The 24695-nt window shown below is 45.3% G+C and overlaps 1 protein-coding gene across 8 annotated transcripts in view; it reads right to left on the bottom strand.

Annotated features, from left to right (window-relative positions):
* LOC112259941 (neuralized-like protein 4) overlaps positions 1 to 24695 on the bottom strand; it is a 35070-nt gene continuing 10375 nt past the window's right edge. The window contains exons 2-30 of one of the 8 annotated variants that reach the window (XM_042328320.1): positions 20090 to 20293; positions 19565 to 19871; positions 19374 to 19439; positions 18865 to 19289; positions 17507 to 17618; positions 16917 to 17005; positions 16769 to 16841; positions 15015 to 15288; positions 14534 to 14733; positions 12613 to 12698; positions 12256 to 12418; positions 11837 to 12047; positions 11637 to 11728; positions 11455 to 11533; positions 11070 to 11245; positions 10623 to 10751; positions 10381 to 10526; positions 10021 to 10239; positions 9698 to 9796; positions 9294 to 9437; positions 8289 to 8459; positions 7973 to 8131; positions 7395 to 7574; positions 4020 to 4113; positions 3809 to 3916; positions 3545 to 3689; positions 3110 to 3222; positions 2693 to 2879; positions 1 to 2499 (exon numbers count right to left, since the gene is read on the bottom strand). In XM_042328320.1, the coding sequence (XP_042184254.1) occupies positions 2295 to 2499; positions 2693 to 2879; positions 3110 to 3222; positions 3545 to 3689; positions 3809 to 3916; positions 4020 to 4113; positions 7395 to 7574; positions 7973 to 8131; positions 8289 to 8459; positions 9294 to 9437; positions 9698 to 9796; positions 10021 to 10239; positions 10381 to 10526; positions 10623 to 10751; positions 11070 to 11245; positions 11455 to 11533; positions 11637 to 11728; positions 11837 to 12047; positions 12256 to 12418; positions 12613 to 12698; positions 14534 to 14733; positions 15015 to 15288; positions 16769 to 16841; positions 16917 to 17005; positions 17507 to 17618; positions 18865 to 19289; positions 19374 to 19439; positions 19565 to 19871; positions 20090 to 20293 (4656 nt within the window). In that variant the 3' untranslated portion in view covers positions 1 to 2294. Of the gene's footprint in view, positions 2500 to 2692; positions 2880 to 3109; positions 3223 to 3544; positions 3736 to 3808; positions 3917 to 4019; positions 4114 to 7394; positions 7575 to 7972; positions 8132 to 8288; positions 8460 to 9293; positions 9438 to 9697; positions 9797 to 10020; positions 10240 to 10380; positions 10527 to 10622; positions 10752 to 11069; positions 11246 to 11454; positions 11534 to 11636; positions 11729 to 11836; positions 12048 to 12255; positions 12419 to 12612; positions 12699 to 14533; positions 14734 to 15014; positions 15289 to 16768; positions 16842 to 16916; positions 17006 to 17506; positions 17619 to 18864; positions 19290 to 19373; positions 19440 to 19564; positions 19872 to 20089; positions 20294 to 24695 lie in introns of those variants that run through there. The other 7 variants (XM_042328322.1, XM_042328323.1, XM_042328321.1 and 4 more) reach the window with 7 other exon arrangements.

Raw genomic sequence — 24695 nt, 5'->3', positions numbered from 1 at the left:
TAATGTGCACTGTCTATTGGTTTATTCATTTTTTTTTTTTTACAAATCAAGAAGATGATGTTATGTAACAGCCTGTACAATGCAACATACAGAACAAAAAAAGGGGGAAAAAGAATACAAATTCATTCTCGTAAAAAGCAGCACTGGGCTTTTAAACAACCCCATATATTTTTCACATTGATTGAACGTTGCAAGTACATTTTTTCAAACCCCACCTTTGCAATAAGTTAGTTTACACAGTTTTGTGTGAGGAAAGTAGACAACCTTGAATCGATACCAATGTTTTCCTCACCTTTTTTGTCAAAACAATGACTTGGCAAGATGGCGGGGTTATTTATGCATGTAGTGATGTACGTAATACGTAAGTATCTCAGATTATTTTGTTGCCAAACAAAACAGAATGGTTAAAAGATATGCTTTGAAGAGCTGTCCACATAAAAAAAAAAAAGCTGAATATTTTAATCAGGAATTAATGAACCCCTGTGTTAATCTATGTAATGTATTTTGTAAAATAGAGGGAGTTTGTTTTAACATGAAGCAGACAGGTAGAACGTAAACGGACTACAAAAAACGACAAAAACCCTAATGAATCACATTCGCAATGTAAACTCCAGCATCAGGGACTGCATTTCGTAAAAAGACTCCATTTACCAAGAGTCTTTGCATGAACACGCCAGGGTGAAGCCACACCCCTATGATGTGATTGGCTCTGAACATTCCTCCCTGGTAAACGATGACAGAATGGATGGATCAGAGAGGGAGACTTAAACGTAACCAGTGTAAACAATGTGAGAAAACAGGCATGTTCAGCAGTGCACAACGTTGTGGAAAGTTCAGGTAGAAATACCTTTAGAACAAACATGCCTCTCTGGTATATAATCCTGTCAACTCCATTCATGACATTTCTATCTGCAACAATCCACAATGTTTTCCTCCTGAACTAGCTATAGAAAATGAGAGAATGAGGAGAGATCTTCAAGTCCGGGCCAATTTCGATCACTAGTTGAAACGGAAATCGGGCCTGGGCCTTTATGCATCAAGGTCATGTTCAGTAGGGCACACTGGAAGAATGACTTTTTGCAACAGAACTGTGCATTGGACAAGCGCCGGTAGAACCTCTCCTTTCAAAAAGGATTCTCCCTGCTGAACACGCCCCTGGTATTCCCTCTACAAAGCATGTGTAGAATCCCTCTAATCTCCATTGAAGTGAATATGACACGGGGTAAAGCAGTGATAGGGGAGAATTCGGGAGACGAAGCTTAACGGCCAGATTGGCCGGTTGAAAAAAACATTTAAAAATTTCTCTCCCACTAGTTCTGATGGTGGTGTTAGTGTCCATCTCTATTGTCCTTCATGGCTTCCTCTCCTCATCCGCACTGATATGAATGAACCGGAACTGAACGGGTGAAAGTAAATTCCCATTAGGCAACAGCCACCTGATCGTTTTCACCTATCCTGTGTTTTCAGATCAGTGCAGTTAGTGTTACACCTGTAAACATTTTGCGCCAGTTTTTGAGTTCCTCCCTCTACAGGTGCTCTCAGGTCCTTCAGTTCACGGTTCTTTTCCAGTCTTTTTTCCTTGTTTGATCTAATGTTCTTTTTCTCAATTTCCTTCTGACCTACGGTTAAGTCTTTCGCTTAAAAAAAATAATCCAATAGCCAGTGACCGTGTGGCGGTCGACGTTGCGAGGTGGTTCAACAAATGGTCCAGGTCTTGGAATGCAACAGGACCGGTTTCAGGTTGTGCACTCAGCCTTTTCACAGGAGAACTGAGGAGAACCATCCCTCTGTACTTGAGAAGAGGAGAGTGATCAGTCTGGGGTAAAGGGGTTGATAAAAAAAACAAGCTAGAGTGAGGGAGGGAACAACAGAGACCGGGAAGACAAAACTGCGCTAAAATAAAAATGGCTGTGACAAAAAACAAGTGTTGTATTATGACAAATTAAAAAAAATGTAAAATTCATGTTAAAATTTAAAAAATAAAAATCGCCCACGAAGTGTCCAAAACAAAGTGCAGGCAGTGTCTGTCTGGTTGTTCTTCTCTGAATCCACCCTAGTCCCTCCCTGTTAAGTGTCAGAAAAAAAAGAAAAAAAAGTCCTAAACAAACAAAACAATGCTGAATTGTCAATCAACAAACCGCCCAGCAACAGGAGGGAAATTCCCTAATTCCAAAGACTCCCAAAGTCTGTAATTTGGTTGATGGAGAAGTAGTAGTTTTGGAGGCACTGCTGGGAGAGAGTAGCTCCCTTTCCCCCTCTCTCTCCATCCAACAATCTCTTCACTACTCCCGCTATCATTCCACCCGTATGAGCAGGCCGTAGAGGAGGGTGCCCCCCTGATCCTTGGTGATCCACTCGATCTCTGTGTTGCTGAAGCGGGGATCCAGGGGTTCGATGGCTCCCAGGGTCTGGGGCCCCACCTTATAGGAGCCCGGCCGGACACACACCTGGAAACCCACCTGGGCCTGGTGACAGCAGTGAGAACGGGGGTCCCGGAATCTGGAGGGAGAGAGTGAAAGGGCCGAGTGAGGAGATCAGGAGTCATGGGAAGAAGAATGAAAGCAAGACAGTGAAAGAACAAGAGTAATCATTTCAATTTGAATAACAGCAAAAGGCAGATAAAGAGAGAAGAGGATGAGAGAAAACAGAGAAAGACAGGGTAGAAAACAGTGGTAGTGAGTGACACACGTACTGCACTTTGGGGGCGAACATCTCCAGGCCGGAGTAGCGCATGGTGGGGGACAGCTGAACCCGGGGCACCTCCCTGTCCCGTTCCCTGTCCCTGTCAGGGAGGCTGTTGCTGCTGTTCTCCTCTGGCTCACTGTAGCCGTTAGGTCCCTCCGTCTTCACCGGAGACACAGAGAAGATGGACGACGTCCCTGAAACACGAAGACAACACGGTTTAGTTCATTTACAACACCCTCAACTAAATCATGAGTGGAAATGGTTCTGGAAATCAACCATGTTTTTCAAAAGGCTAGAAATGCGGTCATTGCATTCGGAGAGAAACACAACAGTTTGAGGTGATATGCTCATCAAAATAAGCAACCTGTGGTCAATTCACAATCGTTTGTTGGTCCAAAAGTGGATAAGGAAATAAATGTTGTACCAGAGAGTAGCTGGGCATGGTCCAGTGTGCGTCTGAGGGCCCCTACGCTGGTGCCGTGGTAGGCTATGTGCCACTGCTTAAACGAATTGGACACATCACAGTGGGGCTTGATCCTGCAGGCAGGAGAACACACACCAAGATGTTAGATAACCCCTCCACCAGAATCCTATGACATTGATACTCAAAGACAGTTTTCAATGCTTTACTGTATACTATTTTTTTACTTTCATTCTCCCCTTCTCTCGCCAAAGTGAAAAATAAGTAATTAAGTAATTTGTTAATTGAACTAGATAAAACTAATTCAGGCTGATTAATTGGACTTGAAGAGCACAGTCACTGATGTTAAGAGTAATTGGTTGAACATAGTTCACACTACAGTGTGATTGGATGAAGAAGTTTTTGAAGCCCACTGATTGGCTGTCTGTAACTTCTGACCTCAGAGCGAAGCGGCACCAGCCAAAGGGCAGGGCATAGTCCCGTGGGGGCTCCCCTCTCTTGTAGTAGGACTCGTCCCCCCGCAGCTTGTGGCACGACTCACAGTAGCACAGGTTATACTTGGCATCCTCGTTGAAGTAACCATCTGAGAGAGATGATAGGGGGAGGGGGCAAAGGGAGGGAGAGAAAATCTAAATATGGGAGAAGTTATGATTAAGTCAGAGAGCGAGAGGGCAGTACACAAAGACAGTGTGTGTTCCTCACCTGGCAGTGTCAGCAGGTCCTTGAAGCGCGAGCACAGGGCCTGGTACTCACAGGTCTTGTTGGGGTTGACCTCTGGATGGGGCATCCAGCAAACACTCTCTTTGATCCCTAGAGGTCAGATGTCAAAGGTTAGCATTTTTTTCAGCCCAGATCCACAGATTTAAAGGGTCTGTATAGAGTTGCCAAAGTCATCATGCTCTCCTCCTCTCACCATCAACCATGTCCGCTTTCTCCATGTCGCCCTGGCAACGCGCCTTGACGCTCTCTCCTCCCACGGTCGCCACGTTGTTGGTCACTATGGTAACCTGCCACGACATCAGAGGGTGTCACTGAATTCTCTCGGCCCCTGGTGCCACACAGATGAAGTAGTCCCAGGCCAGGTAACTGAGATTATTAAACCGGTCTGGTGGGAGGGCTGGGATCACGCAGTTAAATACCTACCCAGGACGGAGCGTCTAAATAAGCTTATGACTGTTCCACTGTGTAACGTTAGCCAGATGGAGATATTTCAGGATTAAAAGGTCATAGAGCAAAATACTAGCAGATTAGAGTTTCTAGCTACTGATCTAAAAGTGGCCCTGAGTAGGACTGAGTCTCAAATCAAACTTTGTCACATGAGCAAAAAACAACAAGTGTAGACCTTACAGTGAAATGCTTACTTACAAGCCCTTAACTCTTCTTGAACTGCACTGTTGGTTAAGAAAATATTTACCAAATAAACAAAAGTAAAAAATAAATAAAAGTTATACAAAAACGAGGCTATATACGGGGTAGAGGTCGACCGATTAATCGGAACGGCCAATTAATTAGGGCCGTTTTCATAACAATCGGAAATCGATATTTTTGGACACAGATTTTTTTCCCCTACGCCTTTATTTAAACTTTATTTAACTAGGCAAGTCAGTTAAGAACACATTCTTATTTTCAATGACGGCCTAGGAACGGTGGGTTAACTGCCTCCTTCAGGGGCAGAACGGCAGAATTTTACCTTGTCAGCTCGGGGGATTCAATCTTGCAACCTTACAGTTGAGTAATCAGTCCAACGCTCTAACCACCTGCCTCTCATTGCACTCCACGAGGAGACTGCCTGTTACACAAATGCAGTAAGCCAAGGTAAGTTGCTAGCTAGCATTAAACTTCTTATAAAAACCAATCAATCCATTATAAATCACTAGTTAACTACACATGGTTGATATTACTAGTTTATCTAGCGTGTTCTGCGTTGCATATAATCGATACGGTGCATATCGTTACTCCAATGTGTACCTAACCATAAACATCAATGCCTTTCTTAAAATCAATACACAGAAGTATATTTTTAAACCTGCATATTTAGCTAAAAGAAATTCAGGTTAGCAGGCAATATTAACCAGGTGAAATTGTCATCTCTCCTGCGTTCATTGCACGCAGAGTCAGTGTATATGCAGTTTGGGCCGCCTAATTTGCCAGAATTTTACGTAATTATGACATAACATTGAAGGTTGTGCAATGTAACAGGAATATTTAGACTTATGGATGCCACCCGTTAGATAAAATACGGAACGGTTCGTATTTCGCTGAAAGAATAAACGTCTTGTTTTCGAGATGATAGTTTCCGGATTCGACCATATTAATGACCTAAGGCTCGTATTTCTGTGTGTTATTATGTTATAACTCAGTCTATGATTTGATAGAGCAGTCCGACTGAGCGATGGTGGGCACCAGCAGGCTCGTAAGCATTCATTCAAACAGCACTTTCGTGCGTTTGCCAGTAGCTGTTTATGACTTCAAGCCTATCAACTCCCGAGATGAGGCTGGTGTAACCGATGTGAAATGGCTAGCTAGTTAGCAGGGTGCACGCTAATAGCGTTTCAAACGTCACTCGCTCTGGGACTTGGAGTGGTTGTTCCCCTAGCTCTGCATGGGTAACGCTGTTTCGAGGGTGGCTGTTGTCAATGTGTTCCTGGTCCGAGCCCAGGTAGGAGCGAGGAGAGGGACGGAATCTATACTGTTACACTGGTAATACTAAAGTGTCTATAAGAACATCCAATAGTCAAAGGTTAATGAAATACAAATGGTATAGAGAGAAATAGTCCTATTATTCCTATAATAACTACAACCTAAAACTTCTTACCTGGGAATATTGAAGACTCATGTTAAAAGGAACCACCAGCTTTCATATGTTCTCATGTTCTGAGCAAGGAACTTAAACGTTAGCTTTCTTACATGGCACATATTGCACTTTTACGTTCTTCTCCAACACTTTGTTTTTGTATTTTTTTCAAATCGGCATCGGCATTTTTTGGTCCTCCAATAATCGGTATCGGCGTTTGAAAAATCATAATCGGTCGAACTCTAATATGGGGGTACCGGTATCGAGGCAGTGTGCGGGGGTACAGGTTAGAGGCCATTTGTACATGTAGGTAGGGGTGAAATGACTATGCATAGATAATTAACAGCGAGAAGCAGCAGTGTACAAAACAAATGGATGGGGGCTCAATGTAATGTAGTGGCCATTTGATTAATTGTTCAGCAGTCTTATGGGTGCTGCTATGGTGACCAGCGAGCTGAGATAAGGGGGGACTTTACCTAGCAGGGTCTTGTAGATGACCTGGTTCAGTGGGTTTGGCGACGAGTATGAAGCAAGGGCCAGCCAACGAGAGCGTACAGGTCGTAGTGGTTGGTAGTATATGGGGTTTTGGTGACAAAATGGATGGCACTGTGATAAACTGCATCCAATTCATTGAGTAGGGTATTGGAGGCTATTTTGTAAATGACATCGCCGAAGTCGAGGATTGGTAGGATGGTCAGTTTTACAAGGGTATGTTTGGCAGCATGAGTGAAGTATGTTTTGTTGTGAAATAGGAAGCCAATTCTAGATTTAACTTTGGATTGGAGATGTTTGATGTGAGTCTGGAAGGAGAGTTTACAGTCTAACCAGACACATAGGTATTTGTAATTGTCCACATATTCTAAGTCAGAGCTGTCCAGAGTAGTGATGTTGGACAGGCGGGCAGGTGCAAGCAGCGATCGGTTGAAGAGCATGCATTTAGTTTTACTTGTATTTAAGAGCAATTGGAGGCCACGGAAGGAGAGTTGTATGGCATTTAAGCTCGCCTGGAGGGCTGTTAACACAGTGTCCAAAGAAGGGCCAGAAGTACACAGAATGGTGTCGTCTGCGTAGAGGTGGATCAGAGACTCACCAGCAGCAAGAGGTACATCATTGATGTATACAGAGAAGAGAGTCGGTCCAAGAATTTAAACCTGTGGCACCCCCATAGAGACTGCCAGAGGCCCGGACAACAGGCCCTCCGATTTGACACAATGAACTCTATCAGAGAAGTAGTTGTTGAATCAGGCGAGGCAATCATTTGAGAAACCAAGGCTATCGAGTCTGCCGATGAGGATGTGGTGATTGACCACATCCTTGGCCAGATCAATGAATACGGCTGCATAGTATTGTTTCTTATCGATGGCGGTTAAGATATAGTTTAGGACCATTAAAACAAGTCAACAGCTTTCTTTTTCCAGGTATTCGTTTCTTAACTTCCTCGACCTCTAAAATTATTCTGACGGTTTGGAATGGGGGTGGGGGGGGCAGACGTACCTGTTCACACTGTCCGTATAGGTCTATGAGGGGGTAGCATGGCGTAGGGATATCCTGGGCTGCTACTCCCTGGTCCATACCGTTCACATAAAGGTGCAGACAGCTGTTCCCATCCACCAGCAGACCCAGGACTGTACCCTCTGGACATGTGTCCAGGTTAGGACCATAGTTCTCACAGATCTGATGGGGAGGAGAAGTGATGGAGGGAAAGAGAGAACTCCATTAAGCTTTGTGTTGTGTTGGTCTTGCTATCTGTACCTTGAGTGTGCGCGCAGTGTTTCCCCTAGGACTTCATTCAGTAGCTGTGACAGAGATAGTGGAGGGGACCTTCTCACAGTCGTACAACAAAACTTACGGCTAGTTACCTTGAGGTTTCTCGGATGATCTGATGAGAATGAGGAAGATATGGAACTTGTAGTACCTCGTCACTCTGATCTTAAAAGCTCATCTTGTCAGAATGTTAAAAAAAATAAAAAATACAAATTGTATTTGCAGTGGCGGCAGCGGCGGTGTGCCACTGCGAAATGAACATAGGGGAAACACTGACGTGTGTGTGTGTGTGTGTGTGTGTGCAGTACCTTCAGTGAGTTGTGGAAGACAGAGTCTCTCTGCAGCAGCCACACAGAGCGTTTCAGACAGCACGCAGTGGAGGGAAAGTTGAGGCGGTCTGGGGAGTGGCCAATCACCCCTAGCGATAGGGACGACGTCCACGATGCGTTCAGGCGGTCGATCTGAAACTATGGCAACATTGATAGTCAAAATGTCATTCACAAACTATGGTGACAGAATGCAGTATAAAATATGTGTATTATACAACAATTAAACACCCCCTTGGCTACCCCAATCAAATCCTGACACAGACAGACCCCTAACCCCACCACTCACACACAGTACCTGGAACAGTTGTTGTCGGGGCAGGGGTTGTGCTGTGACTAGGAGGCCCTGGTTGTAGCTGGAGACACGGGCCGCCGTCAGGTTCTCATGGGACAGCTGGATGTTCTTCCCATGGTTCTCCAGGAAGGCCATGACTGTGTTGGGCACCAGGGCCGGCTCACCACCCTCAACCTGGTGGATGGAGAGAGGAGAGAGGGGGCGGAGAGATGGAGAGATGAAAAACTGTTTTTTATTTTTTTAAACTTCTGTTGCCTTAGATCAATTCACACCAAGTGTACAAAACATTAGGAACACCTGCTCTTTCCATGACACAGACTGAGCAGGTGACTGCTATGATCCCTTATTGATATCACTTGTTAAATCCACTTCAATCAGTGTAGATGAAGGGGAGGAGATCAGTTAAAGAAGGATTTTTAAGCCTTGAGAGAATGAGAAATTGATTGTGTATGGTGCCATTCAGAGAGTGAATGGGCAAGATAAAAATATTTAGGTGCCTATGAACAGGGTATGGTAGTAGGTGTCAGGCGAACTGGTTTCTGTAACACTGCTGAGTTTCACACTCAAGAGTTTCTCGTGTCTATCAAGAACGGTCCACCACCGAAAGGACATCCAGCCAGCTTGACAACTGTGGAAAGAATTGGAGTTAACATCGGCCATCATCCCTGTGGAACGCTTTTGACACCTTGTAGAGTCCCATGCCCCGACGAATTGAGGCTGTTCTGAAGGCAAAAGGAGCTGCAACTCAATATTAGGAAGGTGTTTCCTCATGTTTTGTACACAGTGTATTTAACCACCTATGGCGCAATTTCAGGTTTCCTACTGTACTTTGAGATGCATGCATGACAAAAGTAGAGAAATAAAAATTCCACACATTTACTTTAGACAAAGTCTAACATTGTTGTTGTCAAGCTATAATCACTAAAGATCCCGGCGAAAGCTTATCATCCGTCGGTCCCCCCTTCCTCCTACCCCCCTTCTCCCTCCATCCCCACACCCGTGTCTCACCGGCGTACGGTCCTCCTCTCCTTCGCTACAGCTGTCTGAGGAGAGGGAGGGGGCCTTGACGCTCCCTGCGTCCTCCAGCACTGACGAACTGACGATGGACACCGCTGTCACACGACCATACAGGTCCAACACTGCATACACGTTCTATAGGTAGGGGAGAGAGGTGGGGTGGTAGTAAAACAAGGAAAATTGTGGGGACATTTCACCGGTCCCAAGGAAATAGGCAATTTTAGGCTTAGGTTTACAATTAGGGTAAAGAGTTAGGGCTAGGGTGTTAAAGTAAACAGGATTTTGAATGGGAATCAATGTTTTGGTCCCCACAAGGATAGGAAGACAATTGTGCGTGTGAATTGAACACGTATGACGTGTGTATGAGAGAACTGTTGTTCACGAAGTGTGTGTACCTTGGCCACAGCGGTGGCAGCTGGTCCCATGTCCTCTCCGTCGATAAGGACGTGCATGGTGTCATCGCTGCATCTCTTCACCCCGACGCGGTTACCCACCTAGACACACGCAATACAACTCAGGCATCAAATGTAGTACCTACTTATCTATTCATCACAATCCGTCTTTCCATTCCATATGCACTAATGTTTGTAGTCTCCATCTTTCAATCCCAACCAGTTGTTCCCTCCCCCTCTTTCATCGTTTCCCTCTGTGCAACAAATTACAAAATAAGTACAAAGTATTGATTCAGAGCTTTGGAATCCCACGCCTTGTCTCTCACCGTCAGTCTGTCCAGGGAGGCGCCGTAGTTCTGTCTCTGCAGGAGCCCGTTGCGTCTGACCTCTGACCCGGCTAGCAGCCAGGTGACCTTGGACCGGAGCTGTGTGAGGGAGGGTGACAGGCCTGACATGGGGCAGGAGGGCAGCTCTGGAGGGGCTAGGGTGGTCAGACCCATGTGGAGGGAACCAGACCACTGGTCATCCACCTCGTCTATCTTCACCTGGAGGTGGGTGGAGGGGACAATACTACAACGTCAATAGTGAATGTTATGCGCGTGCATATATAAGACAACAGATGACTCAAGTGTTATGAAAATAGAGCGATCTGATTGCGTCTGGGTAGATAACAGAGCACTACTCACCTCAAACAGTTCGTCTGTTTTGAGTTCCTTGGCGCTGAAGACGATGCCGTGTGCGTATCCTCCCACCCTGACGGCCTGGCAGCCCTCTCCCAGTAGAACCACGTTCTTACCATGCTTACTGTGGAGCCGGTGGGCCACGCCTGCCACTACGCATGTAAGGAAGAAGGAGAGACGTTGAACGACAGACAGGCTCACGACTTAGATTCATAAGCTGAGAGAAAAATCACACACGCGGTCAGTACCTGGGGAGTGTATGGGGAAACTCCTCTCTGTGATGTTGCTGGTACACAGACTGTTATCCTGAGGGCCAGAGGAACTGGTGATGGACACCTGGACACACTGACCATACAGGTCTATCACCGCATACACCTCTGATGAAAGGAGGGAGGGAGGGAGAGAGGAAAGAGGGGTTGTCCAAGTTCACCATAAATTTGGAAAGTGTAGATGCTTGACAAAGATCTCAGTGAGACTAGCCTTGGTAAATACAAGTTGAAATATTAACCAAAATAGCAGTGAGATTTGAGCTGTTAGGTGGATTTATTCAGAGACACTTCTACCATCTAGCTACAAGGTGCATAGTACACACCCATCAGCTCCATTTCAAAATCAGTTCATGAGCCTTTTGTCCCCGACCCCTTGCCCATGTATGGGGTCGTAATAATAGGTTTATGATCACTGGTTCCATTCACCTTTACCTGGCGGCAGCCCGGTGCAGGCCACCCCCTGGTCCACACCGTTGATGTAGTAGTGAAGGTCGCCGGTGGCCGAGCGCATCATGCCGATCCTACTGCCCGTGGTCAGAGTGTCCAGGTCACAGCCATAGTTGTTACGCATGGTGTTGCCATCCTGCATGATGGCCGTGCCACTGAGGGTTTAGAGAGGGAGTTCAAATGAAACTTGATTTCATGCACAAGGCAGAGGAAGATGTTCCCTTAGATGCTTCTTAGTGAAATCCACTGTTGCAGATGGATACAACAGTAGGATTCGATAACAGTTGACTGAATCTAATCTATGTTTCAAAATCATTCATTTAGAATCACTGAAACAGACACAAAACAGACCCCCCTACGATACCTAAGCATCCAGGTATCGTAGTCTATATCCGTCATGGTGTTGGGAAACTCCAGCTCTTCTGGCCTGATAGCAGTCACACCTGGACAGAACACACACACGGACAAACATGTATCACTCCACTGCTGTGTGTGTGGATAGGGCTGTGTGAGAAGGTCGAGAGGGGTAAAATAGAAACGCCTTACCTGCCATTATCTTACCTGCTTCTATTGACCCCGACCACCGGTCCACCATCTTCTGAATGACTATCTCAAAGAGCTCTCCGTCTCGAAGGCACCTGACAACAGACAACACACAGTCAGGACACGCACAAACACATGATGTGTGTGCCGACCTTCTGACCTGTTGGAGATGATGCAGGTGTGTGCGCGCGCGTCACACTGACCTGTTAGAGATGACGATGGCGTCGTTGAACTCGGATCGACAGTTCTGTCTGAGGGCGGTGCGCCCCCCATTGGTGATTACCGCGTTAGTGCCGTGCAGCTGGTGGAAGCGCAGGTCGTTGGCACTGTTGCCCCCGGCGACCGAGCATGGGCTGCTGGGCGACATGACGGTGGGGCCCTCCGAGCTGTCCTCGGGGAGAGTGGGGAGGTCTGCTAGAGGGGAGAAATGTTTGAGGATGGTTGTTGAGGCAAAGCTAGTTGGAGGAGGATATTCACATACAATCTACAGACACATTCCATGTCTTCAGTATTGTCTTCAGTGGTTCCAAAACCTTTTTGATCTGACACACTAGAAACTTCTGGAACCGCCTTAGGCACCTTTAACAACAACCTTCCTCCATCCTCCATCCCCCCCGCTCACCCACGTCGTCCATGATGGTGGCCTGTGCGGCCTGGCCGTAGAGGTCCACCACGGCGTAGACACTGGGTGGGACGTTCCAAGCCGCCGGGCCCTGTGCCACCCCGTTCACAAAGAAGTGGAGGCTCCCGTCCTCCTTCCGCACCACGCCCACTGTGTCCCCCGCCTGGATAAAGAGAGAGATGACAGTGGTCAGAGAGAAAGAGATGAAGCACACAGCAACAGGTGATAAGTACGATAGCATGTAAGTGCTGATGGTGACTTGAGGAGTGAAAGACCAGAGCAGGAACAGGACAGAGCGAGAGGGTGGGGTAGAGTTGAATATTCTAAGGACGACTGTAAACTATGTCTCCCACTCACTTTGAGTCGGTCCAGGTTGTGTCCGTACTCGTCCAGTATGGTGGTTCCGTTGTGCATCACCCCGTTTCCTGTCATCATCCAAGTCCCTGGGACACAAAACCAGAACATCAGTCAACCTACAACAAAACATCAGTCAACCTGCAGTACCAGTCAAGTTTGGACACACCTACTCATTACAATGTTTGTCTTTATTTTTACTATTTTCTACATTGTAGAATAATAGTGAAGAAATCATTACAATGAAATAACACATATGGAATTTTATGTAGTAATAGAAACAAAAAGTGTTAAAGAAATCCAATTACATTCTGTATTTGAGATTCTTCAAAGTAGCCACACTTTGCCTTGACAGCTTTGCACACTCTTGGCATTCTCTCAACCAGCTTCATGAGGTAGTCACCAGGAATGCATTTCAATTAACAGGTGTGCCTTGTTAAAAGTAAAATTTGTGGAATTTCTTTCCTTCTTAATGTGTTGAGCTAATCAGTTGTGGGATACAGAAGATGGTCTTTTACCAAATAAGGCTAAGTCCACATTATGGCAAGAACAGCTCAAAAAAAGCAAAGAGAAACGACAGTCCATCATTACTTTAAGACATGAAGGTCAGTCAATAGGGAAATGTCAAGAACTTTGAACATTTCTTCAAGTGCAGTCGCAAAAACCATCAAGCACTATGATGACTCTCATGAGGACTGCCACAGGAACGGAAGACCCAGAGTTACCTCTGCGGCAGAGGATAAGTTCATTAGAAAGTTACCAGCCTCAGAATTTGCAGCCCAAATAAATGCCTAACAGAGTTCAAGTAACAGACATCTCAGCATCAACTGTTCTGAGGAGACTGCGTGGGTAAGGCCTTCATGGTCAAATTGCTGCAAATAAACCACTACTAAAGGACACCAATAAGAAGACACTTGCTTGGGCCAAGAAACTTGAGCAATGGACATTAGACCTGTGGAAATCTGTCCTTTGGTCTCATGAGTCCAAATTTTTGATTTTTGGTTCCACCTGCCGTGTCTTGGTGAGATGCAAAGTAGGTGAATAGATGCTCTCCCCATGCGTTGTTCCCACCGTAAAGCATGGAGGTGTGACGGTGCTTTGCTGGTGACACTGTCAGTGATTTTTTTTAGAATTCAAGGCACACTTAGCCAGCATGGCTACCACAGCATTCTGCAGTGATACGCCATCCCATCTGGTTTGCGCTTAGTGGGATTATCATTTGTTTTCAACAGGACAATGACCCAACACACCTCCAGGCTGCGTAAGGGCCATTTGACCAAGAAGGAGAGTGATGGAGTGCTGCATCAGATGACCTGGCCTCCACAATCCCCCGACCTCAACCAAATTGAGATGGTTTGGGTTTAGTTGGACCGCAGAGTGAAGAAAAAGCAGCCCACAAGAGCTCAGCGTGTGGGAACTCCTTCAAGACTGTTGGAAAAGCATTCCAGGTGAAGCTGGTTGACAGAATGCCAAAAGTGTGCAAAGCTGTCATCAAGGCAAAGGGTGGCTACTTTGAAGACTAAAATATTTTGATTTGGTTTAACACTTTTTTGGTTAATACATGATTCCATATGTGTTATTTCATAGTTTTGATGTCTTCACTATTATTCTACAATTTAGAAAATAGTAAAAATAAACCCTTGAACGACTGTACCACATCAGTCAACTTGCAACAAAACCAGTACATCAGTCAAACGACAACAAAATCATCAAAATCAGTCAATCCACAGCCCTTTCCAAACATTGTTTGAGTATGGAAAATTAGATCAATCAAGCCCCCATCCTCTCATCCTGGGAGGATTAGAAGGGTGTATGGTGGAAACTCAACCTAGCCTAAAAGAAGGCTAGTTGGGCCTACTAGTATATTGCTTTCAGATCTACAAGTAACCCTGCTAGGGGGGCAGGGGTAAGTGGTTGGTATTACCTGATTGGTTGGTATTACCTGAGCGCAGGTTGGTCATGGTGGAGGGCAGCTGCAGGTAGGCGGGGTTGTGCGTGGTCACGCCGATCTCGATGGAGCCCGCCCACTTGTCCACCATCTTGTCGATGCGCACCTGGAACACCTCGTTGGAGTGCAGCGGGCGGCCGCTCAAGACCACGCCGTGATTGAAGTCGTCCGTAGCACTGCCAGAGGAAAAATACACACAATCAAATCTATCTATAATATACTGTACATTATAAACTGGGTGGTTCAAGCCCTGAATGCTGATTGGCTGAAAGCAGTGGTATATCAGACCGTATGCAATGGGTATGACAAAACATTTATTATTGCGGCTCTAATTACGTTGGTACCTAGTTTTTAATAGCAATAAGGCACCTCTGGGTTTTGTGGTACATAGCCGATATACCACACCCCCTCGTATATTTATGCAATAAGGCACTAGGACCATGGATACAATACATACTGAGGGCGGAGAGCCGTCCTGCCCTCGCTGATGATGGCTGCCTTTTGGCCACAGTTGGAGTGAAAGAGGAGGCGGTCGGGAGTGTCGGGGTCCGGTGTGAGGGAGTGGGCGGGCCGGGGGCGACCAACGTCTGGCGACAGCGCCCGCATGATGGCGTTGTTGCGGCGGAGGCGGTCGCTGTGGTTGTGATTGTGGACGATGGTCACCTTGACAGCCATGCCGTAGAGGTCGACCACGGCGTAGACTACGGCGGGCGTCTGGGCCGCTGCCACGCCTAGGGGGCAGGGTCAGAGGTCAAATTGAGGTTATGGACGACTTGGATGAAATGTGGTGCATAAGGATTTACAATTGTACGTGTTTCTCGAACTGACATTGATACACTGTATGGGGCAAAACTCCTCTGCATGACAATGACGTAAACAGCCCATCAAATGACATGTAAAACATAGCAAGCGTTAACGATGTGCCCATTAATAAATAATATACTCCTTGCATTTTTGCTGCCTTTTCAGTATTGCCATATTAAATTGCAGCATCATGGTTTGCCTGTCCTTCACACAGCAAGGTTAATAACAGCTGGTGCACAAAATCTAAAGAAGTCTCTAGATTTTGCCCACCTGAAGTAGAGTATCTTATAAGCTGTATACCACACTATTTGCCAAGAGAGTTTTCATCTGGCTGTTCGTGGCTGTTTATTTACCACCACAGACAGATGCTGGCACTAAGACTGCACTCAGTCAGCTGTATAAGGAAATAAGCAAACAGGAAACCACTCACCCAGAGGCGGCGTTCCTAGTGGCCGGGGACTTTAATGCAGGGAAACTTAAATCCATTTACCCAATTTCTATCAACATGTTAAAACGCGCAACCAGAGAAAAAAAAAAAATCTAGATCACCTGTACTCCACACAGAGAAGCATACAAAGCTTCCGGGATTCCTCCAATGGCATTGAGGAGTACACCACATCAGTCACTGGCTTTATCAATATGTGCATCGAGGACGTTGTCCCCACAGTGACTAAGTACATACCCCAACCAGAAGCCATGGATTACAGGCAACATCCGCACTGAGCTAAAGGGTTGAGCTGCCACTTTCAAGGTCCGGGACTCTAACTTGGAAGCTTATAAGAAATCCTGCTATGCCCTCCGACAAACCATCAAACAGGCAAAGCGCCAATACAGGGCTAAGATCAAATTGTACTACAATTTAACGAGCTAAATCACTTCTACGCTCGCGTCGAGGCAAGCAACACTGAGGCATGCATGAGAGCATCAGCTGTTCCGGACGACTGTGTGATCACACTCCGTAGTTGACGTGAGTAAGACCTTTAAACAGGTCAACATACACAAGGCCGCGGGGCCTGACGGTTTACCATGACGTGTGCTCCGGGCATGTGCTGACCAACTGGCAGGTGTCTTCACTGACATTTTCAACATGTCCCTGATTGAGTCTGTAATACCAACATGTTTCAAGCAGACCACCATAGTGCCTGTGCCCAAGAACACTAAGGTGACCTGCCTAAATGAATACAGACCCATAGCACTCGCATCCATAGCCATGAAGTGCTTTGAAAGGCTGGTCAAAACTCACATTAACCGTAGACCCACTCCAATTTGCATACCGCCCAAACAGAGCCACAGATGATGCCATCTCTATTGCAATCCACACTGCCCTCACTACGTGAGAATGCTATTCATTGACTACAGCTCAGCGTTCAACAACAGTGCCGGATGCTCCTGGCGTGTCACTCTCACCTTGGTCGATGCCATTGATGTAGAAGTGAAGAGCTCCGCTGGCCTTGTGCATCAAGCCTATGTGATCCCCCTCCTGGAATGGAAGTTAGAGTGTCATGGTTAAGATGTTAGGGATGAGTGTGTGTGTGTATGTGTGTGTGTCACTGACCTGCAGTTCATCCAGGCTGAATTCACAGTACTCCCGACGTGTTCCCTTGCCGTTCGTCAGGATCCCACAGCCACTCATCATGATTGTACCTGGAAGAGCAAGAGGGGGGGGGGGAAACACAGCAAGATGTAGCCTTGTACGTTGCAAAGAACAAGATTGAACAGTCCCTCCAGGATTTCGCTGGGATTTATTTGTGATATTTGCAGGCAAAACAACATCTTTTTTTCAGCAGCAATTCTGACATTTTGCATGGCAATATGCAATGACTGTCAATTTCCTTGCGAAAATGCGCTGACAAAGGAATTGGTTCGGGGACGTGTTGCTTGATTGAACCATATTATGTGGCAACTGTGTGGTGATTGGGTCAGTTTTATGCGATAATATTGCAATGATTTGACTGTTTTATAGCAAGCCCTTGCATAACATGCGGGAAATTTTAGATTTTGCCCCCCAAAAAATAATTGTGATGCAGAATCCTGGAGGGATTGATCGAACATGCGTGCAGTTTGTTGTGGAATGAATAGATCTAGTTGTATATTGGGTTAGAGCAACACTACGCTAGTGTGCGTATGCATGTATGCGTTACGTACCCGAGCGCAGATTTGTCATTGTGGCGGGGTAGTCCAAGTTGTTGGGGTTGTGTGTTGTCACGCCGATCTCGATCGACCCCGACCACTTGTCCACCAGCTTATCTATGCGGATCTGTGGCACAACAGAAACCAGGGGCGCATTCAGAAACTAGAGGCGCAAAAGGTTTCGCAACGGAAAACAGAAACAAACGTTTCTTATTGGAGAAGTTCAGACAGTCCTTTCCCTGCTTTGGTCTATTTGGTTTCTAGTGAATTCTCTCTCTTTTAGAATATAGAAACACTTACTATTTTTCCATTATTAATCTCAAGCTGCAGTCCATCGGAAATGTTATTATCTATTCATTCACACCCTGTGGCTGTAACATATGAATATTCGGTAACACTTCACTTGACACTCAGCGTCAACACAATATGACAGTTATAACCATGTCATAACAGCTGACAACTTGTCATATGGTCATAACACTCATTACCTATATATTTAATCATGTTTTACGGCTGGTTATGACACCTACACCACATAAGTGTCAAAATCCACATTTATTCAAATGTATGTTTTCCCTGACAGTTTTATTGCTTCTTTAAAATCAGGACAACAGTTTTCAGCTGTGCTAAAATAATTGAAAAATAGTTCTAATGATCAATTAGCCTTTTAAAATTGCAAACTTGGATTAGCTAACACAACGTGCCATTGGAACACAGGAGTGATGGTTGCTGATAATGGGCCTCTGTACGCCTATGTAGATATTCCATTAAAAAAAAAATCAGCCGTTTCCAGCTACAATAGTAATTTACAACATCTACACTACTTCTGATCAATTTCATGTTATTTTAATGGGCAATTACTTTTTACTTTACTTTCAAAAACAAGGACATTTCTAAGTGACGCCAAACCTTTGAACGGTGGTGTATGTCAAAAACGGGTCTAAATATGTGTCATGAGTGTTATGACCATTTTATGACCGGTTATGTCAAGGTAGGTCAGCTGTTATGACATATGACTGACAAGTAAAGTTAACAAATATTCATTGGCTAATCTGAAAGATTCAACTCTACCATATGTAGATTAGAGGATTAGCTTCAAACTCTGACATGTCAACTTCAGTGGTGATATTTACTTGACCCCTCTGTCATTAGAGGTCATGAAAATGAAAGTAAACAGTTATGACAGCTGTTATATTATTACTTTGACAGCTGTTATGTCATTACTACAACAGTGGTGTGTAGGCTATTTCTTATGAGCATTCAAATTAAGAATGACCAAATAAATGTTATTAAACACCTTGATCTAAGCCCCTCGTTTCAACCCCTTCCAAGAATTCACATATCTCAGTATCGGAGCCAGTGATTGGCCGCACCTCAAACATCTCGTTGTGTCGAAGCGGCCGGTTGGTCATGACCACGCCGTTGTTGAACTCGTCCAGCGGTCGCCGCCTCTCCGCCGTCTTGTTGTTGTTGCTCAGCTTGATCAGTGTGCCGCACTTCTCGTGGAACAGCAGCGCATCATTGGTCAGCATCCCGCCCGTCACTGCCCCGAGTCTCGCCCCTCCGCCACCTGCAGGGCTGTTGACGCTTCCAGTATTGCCGGTCCCGCCCCCGCTGTCACTACTGTTACCGTTAACGGATCCCCCACCGCTGCTGCTCCCCCTGTCCCCTCTACTTCCTGTTCCTGAGTCTCTCCCTATTCCACCTCCTCCCAGATCTCCCCCTCCATTGTCCTCAGAGCGGTAAAGGGATACAATGGCATTGTTTAACACGTCAAAGAGCTGGTGCTCCGTCAGAACTATAGGGGAGGGAGACAAAGATGGAGACTTACATTTGGTCAATGGTGCAACTGAGATTGGGGTAGAGGTTTTGATTTTCTTACCTGTCTCAGGCTCAAGGTTGTTGGGAAACTTGTCAGGTCGGTTATGAGTAGGAGGGAGCTCAGGCTCTGAGACAAAACAGGAATGAGAAGACAAAACAAAAGAGAGAAGAGTCCTTTCCCTCATTACTACACCCTTTTACACAACAAACCCTCCATTTCAATAGATAAACAAAGACATCAACAAGTCCTACCTTCCTCTAACGTCCCGTTTGTCGCTGCCGCCAGGTTCACCTCTGACGTCAGACCCCCGAACTCCCCCGCCCTGACCCCACACACCACCACCTCTTCCTCCTCCTCATCTTCCTGCTCACGCTCCTCCACCGTCTCCCTCTCCGTGTCTCTCTCCGCCAAGGACGGCGGCTCGCAGCTCACCACAGTCACTTGCGTACACTTGCCATAGAGGTCCACCACCGCCCAGAGGCCCGTCGGGAGACCACTGGCAGCCGCGCCACAGTCCTGCCCGTTCACCCACAGGTGGAGCTCGCCGTGGGTGCTCCGCTGTACCAGTAGAACAGAAATAAGAAAAGTGATCATTTGTATAAAAAAAATCTTAGCCCATCTAAACACACAATTGAGACGGATAGGGTCAGCCATGAAGCAGCGCCCTTGGATAGAGAGTATTGTAGAGATTGTTACCAATTTAGTGCCTGGCCCAGGGCTTGAACCGGCGACCTTCCGGCCACTAGTCTGCCTTGTTAACCCACTAGGCTACCTACCTGTATGCCCACACGGTCGCCCTCAGACAGCTGGTCCAGGTCTCGGCCGTACTCCTCGAGGACGGAGCGGCCGTCACGTAGCACCGAGCAGCCAGACACGATCCAGGAGCCTCCCTTCAGACCCGTAGCGCTGCTGGGGAAGTCGAGACCAGCCGGGTCCAGAGAAGTCACCCCGATCTCTATGGAGCCGCTCCAGGAGTTCACCTGTAGCAGGAAGAGAAGGCTGAGTTTATCTACATTTATTCATTAATCTATTAATTTGTCCATTTTTACATTGTCAGTTATGTTCAATACATTGTATATCTTCGTAAGCCTACACGTCATTCCAAATGAGTTCATTTACTTTTTCCTCTGTTAGACAGGTTGGTTGTTTTGCAACAAAAGCATTGGGTGTGCAACTATGGGGCAAAACAGACACGGTTGGCTTAGACTGACAACATTTAAACTATATTTAGTCTCCAAATGTTTATTGAAAACAAATACATTGCACATTGAGCACTTGTCTCAAATACATTGTTACAGTTCTTGGATAGCTAGCAAATGTTTTGCCATATTAGCATAGACATGACATCAGTCAAAACAAGACATGGTATCAATAACAAGACAACAAGCTGAAACGAGCCACCTACGATTCCCCACATGGCAGCTTCTTGTCATGTCATTGTAGCTTTTTCAAGCAGAAATTTGCCACCTGCAACAAACTCCAAAAGTTCTGGGACACTAAAGTCCATGGAGTGTCCCAGTCCCAGTGTGACTGATCACGATTTTATTCATTGAATGCACAGAGTGGAACTGCACACTCAAATATGTCATTTGAGGAAACATTAAACATACAATTCAAATGTGTAAAAAAAAAATGTTTTTAAAGAGCATTTTTTAAAACCACTATAGATTCTTCTCACCATGCCCATCTTTTACTCGTACCTCCCCACCCATCTGCTCGGTCTTTCAAACCATTTTTGAAACGCTCTCACCATCTGTCTGTCTGGTTTCTCTCTCACCAGCTCTCTCCTGTCTGTCCCCCAGTTGATTAGGCTTAGGTGCAAGGGATAGGCTTAGGTGCAAGGGATAGGCTTAGGTGCAAGGGATAGGCTTAGGTGCAAGGGATAGGCTTAGGTGCAAGGGATAGGCTTAGGTGCTAGGGATAGGCTTAGGTGCTAGGGATAGGCTTAGGTGCTAGGGATAGGCTTAGGTGCTAGGGATAGGCTTAGGTGCTAGGGATAGGCTTAGGTGCTAGGGATAGGCTTAGGTGCTAGGGATAGGCTTAGGTGCTAGGGATAGGCTTAGGTGCTAGGGATAGGCTTAGGTGCAAGGGATAGGCTTAGGTGCTAGGGATAGGCTTAGGTGCAAGGGATAGGCTTAGGTGCAAGGGATAGGCTTAGGTGCAAGGGATAGGCTTAGGTGCAAGGGATAGGCTTAGGTGCAAGGGATAGGCTTAGGTGCAAGGGATAGGCTTAGGTGCAAGGGATAGGCTTAGGTGCAAGGGATAGGCTTAGGTGCAAGGGATAGGCTTAGGTGCAAGGGATAGGCTTAGGTGCAAGGGATAGGCTTAGGTGCAAGGGATAGGCTTAGGTGCAAGGGATAGGCTTAGGTGCAAGGGATAGGCTTAGGTGCAAGGGATAGGCTTAGGTGCAAGGGATAGGCTTAGGTGCAAGGGATAGGCTTAGGTGCAAGGGATAGGCTTAGGTGCAAGGGATAGGCTTAGGTGCAAGGGATAGGCTTAGGTGCAAGGGATAGGCTTAGGTGCAAGGGATAGGCTTAGGTGCAAGGGATAGGCTTAGGTGCAAGGGATAGGCTATGTAAGAGAGTTACAACAGCCCAGGGATTTGAGTTACAGATCTGGACTAGGCCTAAGACTGGCAATGCCTTACCGTGTGGAAAGCGCTGAATTAGGAATTCGAATACTAGAATGGACATGAATCTTCTTTTGATGGTATACTCAAGAGTCCATATTCACGTAGTAAGGAATTCCCATTGACCACGCACACAAAGTTGGGAAAACTTTACTTCCTATTGACCCCCAATGTAAAGGAGCCAACTTTGTTGTTGATTATTTGTTATACAGAAATAACAAAATATGCCCGAAAAGCTGCTGTGTTAATTTTTTTATTGTATTTCACCTTTATTTAACCAGGTAAGCTAGTTGAGAACAAGTTCTTATTTACAACTGCCACCTGGCCAAGATAAAGCAAAGCAGTGTGACAAACAGAGTTACACATGAAATAAACAAGCGTCCATCAATAAAAATATTTTAAAAAAAGTCTATATACAGTGTGTGCAAATGGCATGAGGTGATAAGGCAATAAATAGGCCATTGTAGCGAAGTAATTACAATTTAGCAAATTAACACTGGAGTGATAGAGGAGCAGATGGTGATGTGCAAGTAGAAATACTGGTGCAAAAGAGGAAAAGTAAATTAATATGGGGATGCAAGGGATAGGCTATCTGTAAATAGAGTACAGCTGCAAATCAAATCAAATTTTATTTGTCACCAGGTTAGCAGATGTTAATGAGTTACAGATCTGTGCTTCTAGTTCCGCAATGCAGTAATAAGACAAGGTCTAATGCCAAAAAAACTACTGTCATACACGTGTAAGGGGATAAAGAATATGTACATAAGGATATATGAATGAGTGATGGTACAATAGCATAGAAGATACAGTAGATGATATCAAGTACAGTATATACATATGAGATAAGTATGTAAACCAAGTGGCATAGTTAAAGTGGCTAGTGATACATGTTACATATTGCAGTCGAGATAAGGAGTACAGTATCAACGTATGCATATGAGATGAACAATGTAGGGTAAGTAACATTATATAAGGTAGAAAAGTGGCTAGTGATATATTTACATCATTTCCCATCGATTCCCATGAATGGCTAAAGGAGACAGTGTGTTGGCAGTAGCCACTTGTTAGTGGTGGCTTAACAGTTTGTTATACAGAAATAACAAAATATGCCCTGGATGGCAAAAGGCTGGCTGTGGTTGATTTTTTTTATTTCCTGTACCATCGGGTGGTGTATGTTGGAGGGCAGGTAAGCCCCGGTGATGCGTTGAGAACTAAGTTTGAGGGCTTATTGATACAGCCCGCCAGGATGCCACATCTGTAGAAGTTTGTGAGATAAAGCAAAGCGCTGTGTGACAAACAGAGTTTGTCTGTGACACATGAAATAAACAAGTTCCCTCTGTGTTTCCATCAATAAAAATATTTTAAAAAAAGTCTATATACAGTGTGTGCAAATGGCATGAGGTGATAAGGCAATAAATAGGCCATTGTAGCGAAGTAATTACAATTTAGCAAATTAACACTGGAGTGATAGAGGAGCAGATGGTGATGTGCAAGTAGAAATACTGATGTGCAAAAGAGCAGAAAAGTAAATGAAAACAATATGGGGATGGGGTAGGTAGATAGGCCATCTGTAAATAGCACTTCATGATGAATGTACAGCTGCAGTGATCGGTTAGCTGATGTTTAAAGTTAGTGATGGAAATACAAGTCACCAGCTTCAGCGATTTTTGCAATTCGTTCCAGTCATTGGCAGCAGAGAGCTGGAAGGAAAGGCTGCCAAAGGAGGTGTTGGCTTGGGGATGACCAGTGAGATATACCTGCTGGAGCGCGTGCTACGGGTGGGTGTTGTTTTCGTGACCTGTGAGCTGAGATAAGGCGGAGCTTCACCTAGCATAGACTTAGATGAAATGTACATGTAACCAGGTCAAAAATACCAAACTACGGATTGCAATGCTCCCGCGTAGGGAAATCGAGCCTGCGACAAGAGCCCTGTGGCTTCAGGCGTGGGAAACGTGGGGACCCGGTGTCCAAGTAGGCTACAAAACCATCTTTATCTTTACCCCTCTCTAACACAGCTACAATGTAGCTATATTTGTGGAAAACATTTCAACCCAGGTAAGACATTAAACTTGTTTAGTATAGTCTGTTGTTTGTAAGTCCACTCACTACTTGTAGCTGTTTATAGTCCGTTTGTTTGCATTGTTGGTCTTGGCTAGTTAGTTACTCGCGTGGATGCTAGCACTGTCATGAAAAGGGGCATGCGGGAAGCCCTACATATTACGTTTTTCTAAGTAGAAAGAACGCTTGGGAGCAGGTAATGTTGAAGGTCAACTTTAGACATGTTGTACTTAAACAAGAATATTGCAATATTGCATTTGAAAAAGGTACTAGTTTTTGCTGTGAGTCAATGGGGTAACCTAGGTAATCATAGGTTATATTCCCCACAGTTGGGAAGGGCAGAAACATTCTAATACTGATAGGGACTATAAAGGTCACCCATTGTTTGCCAGTGCTGTAATAATGTAAAATAATCTATTTGAAGAATTTACACTACATGACCAAAAGTATGTGGACATCTGCTCTTTGAACATTAATTCCAAAATCATGGGCTTTAATATAGAGTTGGTCCGCCCATTTGCAACTACACTACCGGTCAAACGTTTTAGAAAACCTACTCATTCAAGGGTTAAATTCTTTTTGACTATTTTCTAACTTGTAGAATAATATTGAAGACATCATGAAATAAACTATGAAATAACATACAGGAATCATGTAGTAACTAAGAACGTGTTAACCAAATCCAGATATATTTT

The sequence above is a fragment of the Oncorhynchus tshawytscha genome, linkage group LG10, assembly GCF_018296145.1.
Source record: "Oncorhynchus tshawytscha isolate Ot180627B linkage group LG10, Otsh_v2.0, whole genome shotgun sequence".
NCBI classification, from domain to species: domain Eukaryota; kingdom Metazoa; phylum Chordata; class Actinopteri; order Salmoniformes; family Salmonidae; genus Oncorhynchus; species Oncorhynchus tshawytscha.
Note: the sequence above shows the minus strand (reverse complement) of the source record. Positions and strands in the feature narration are given on the sequence as shown.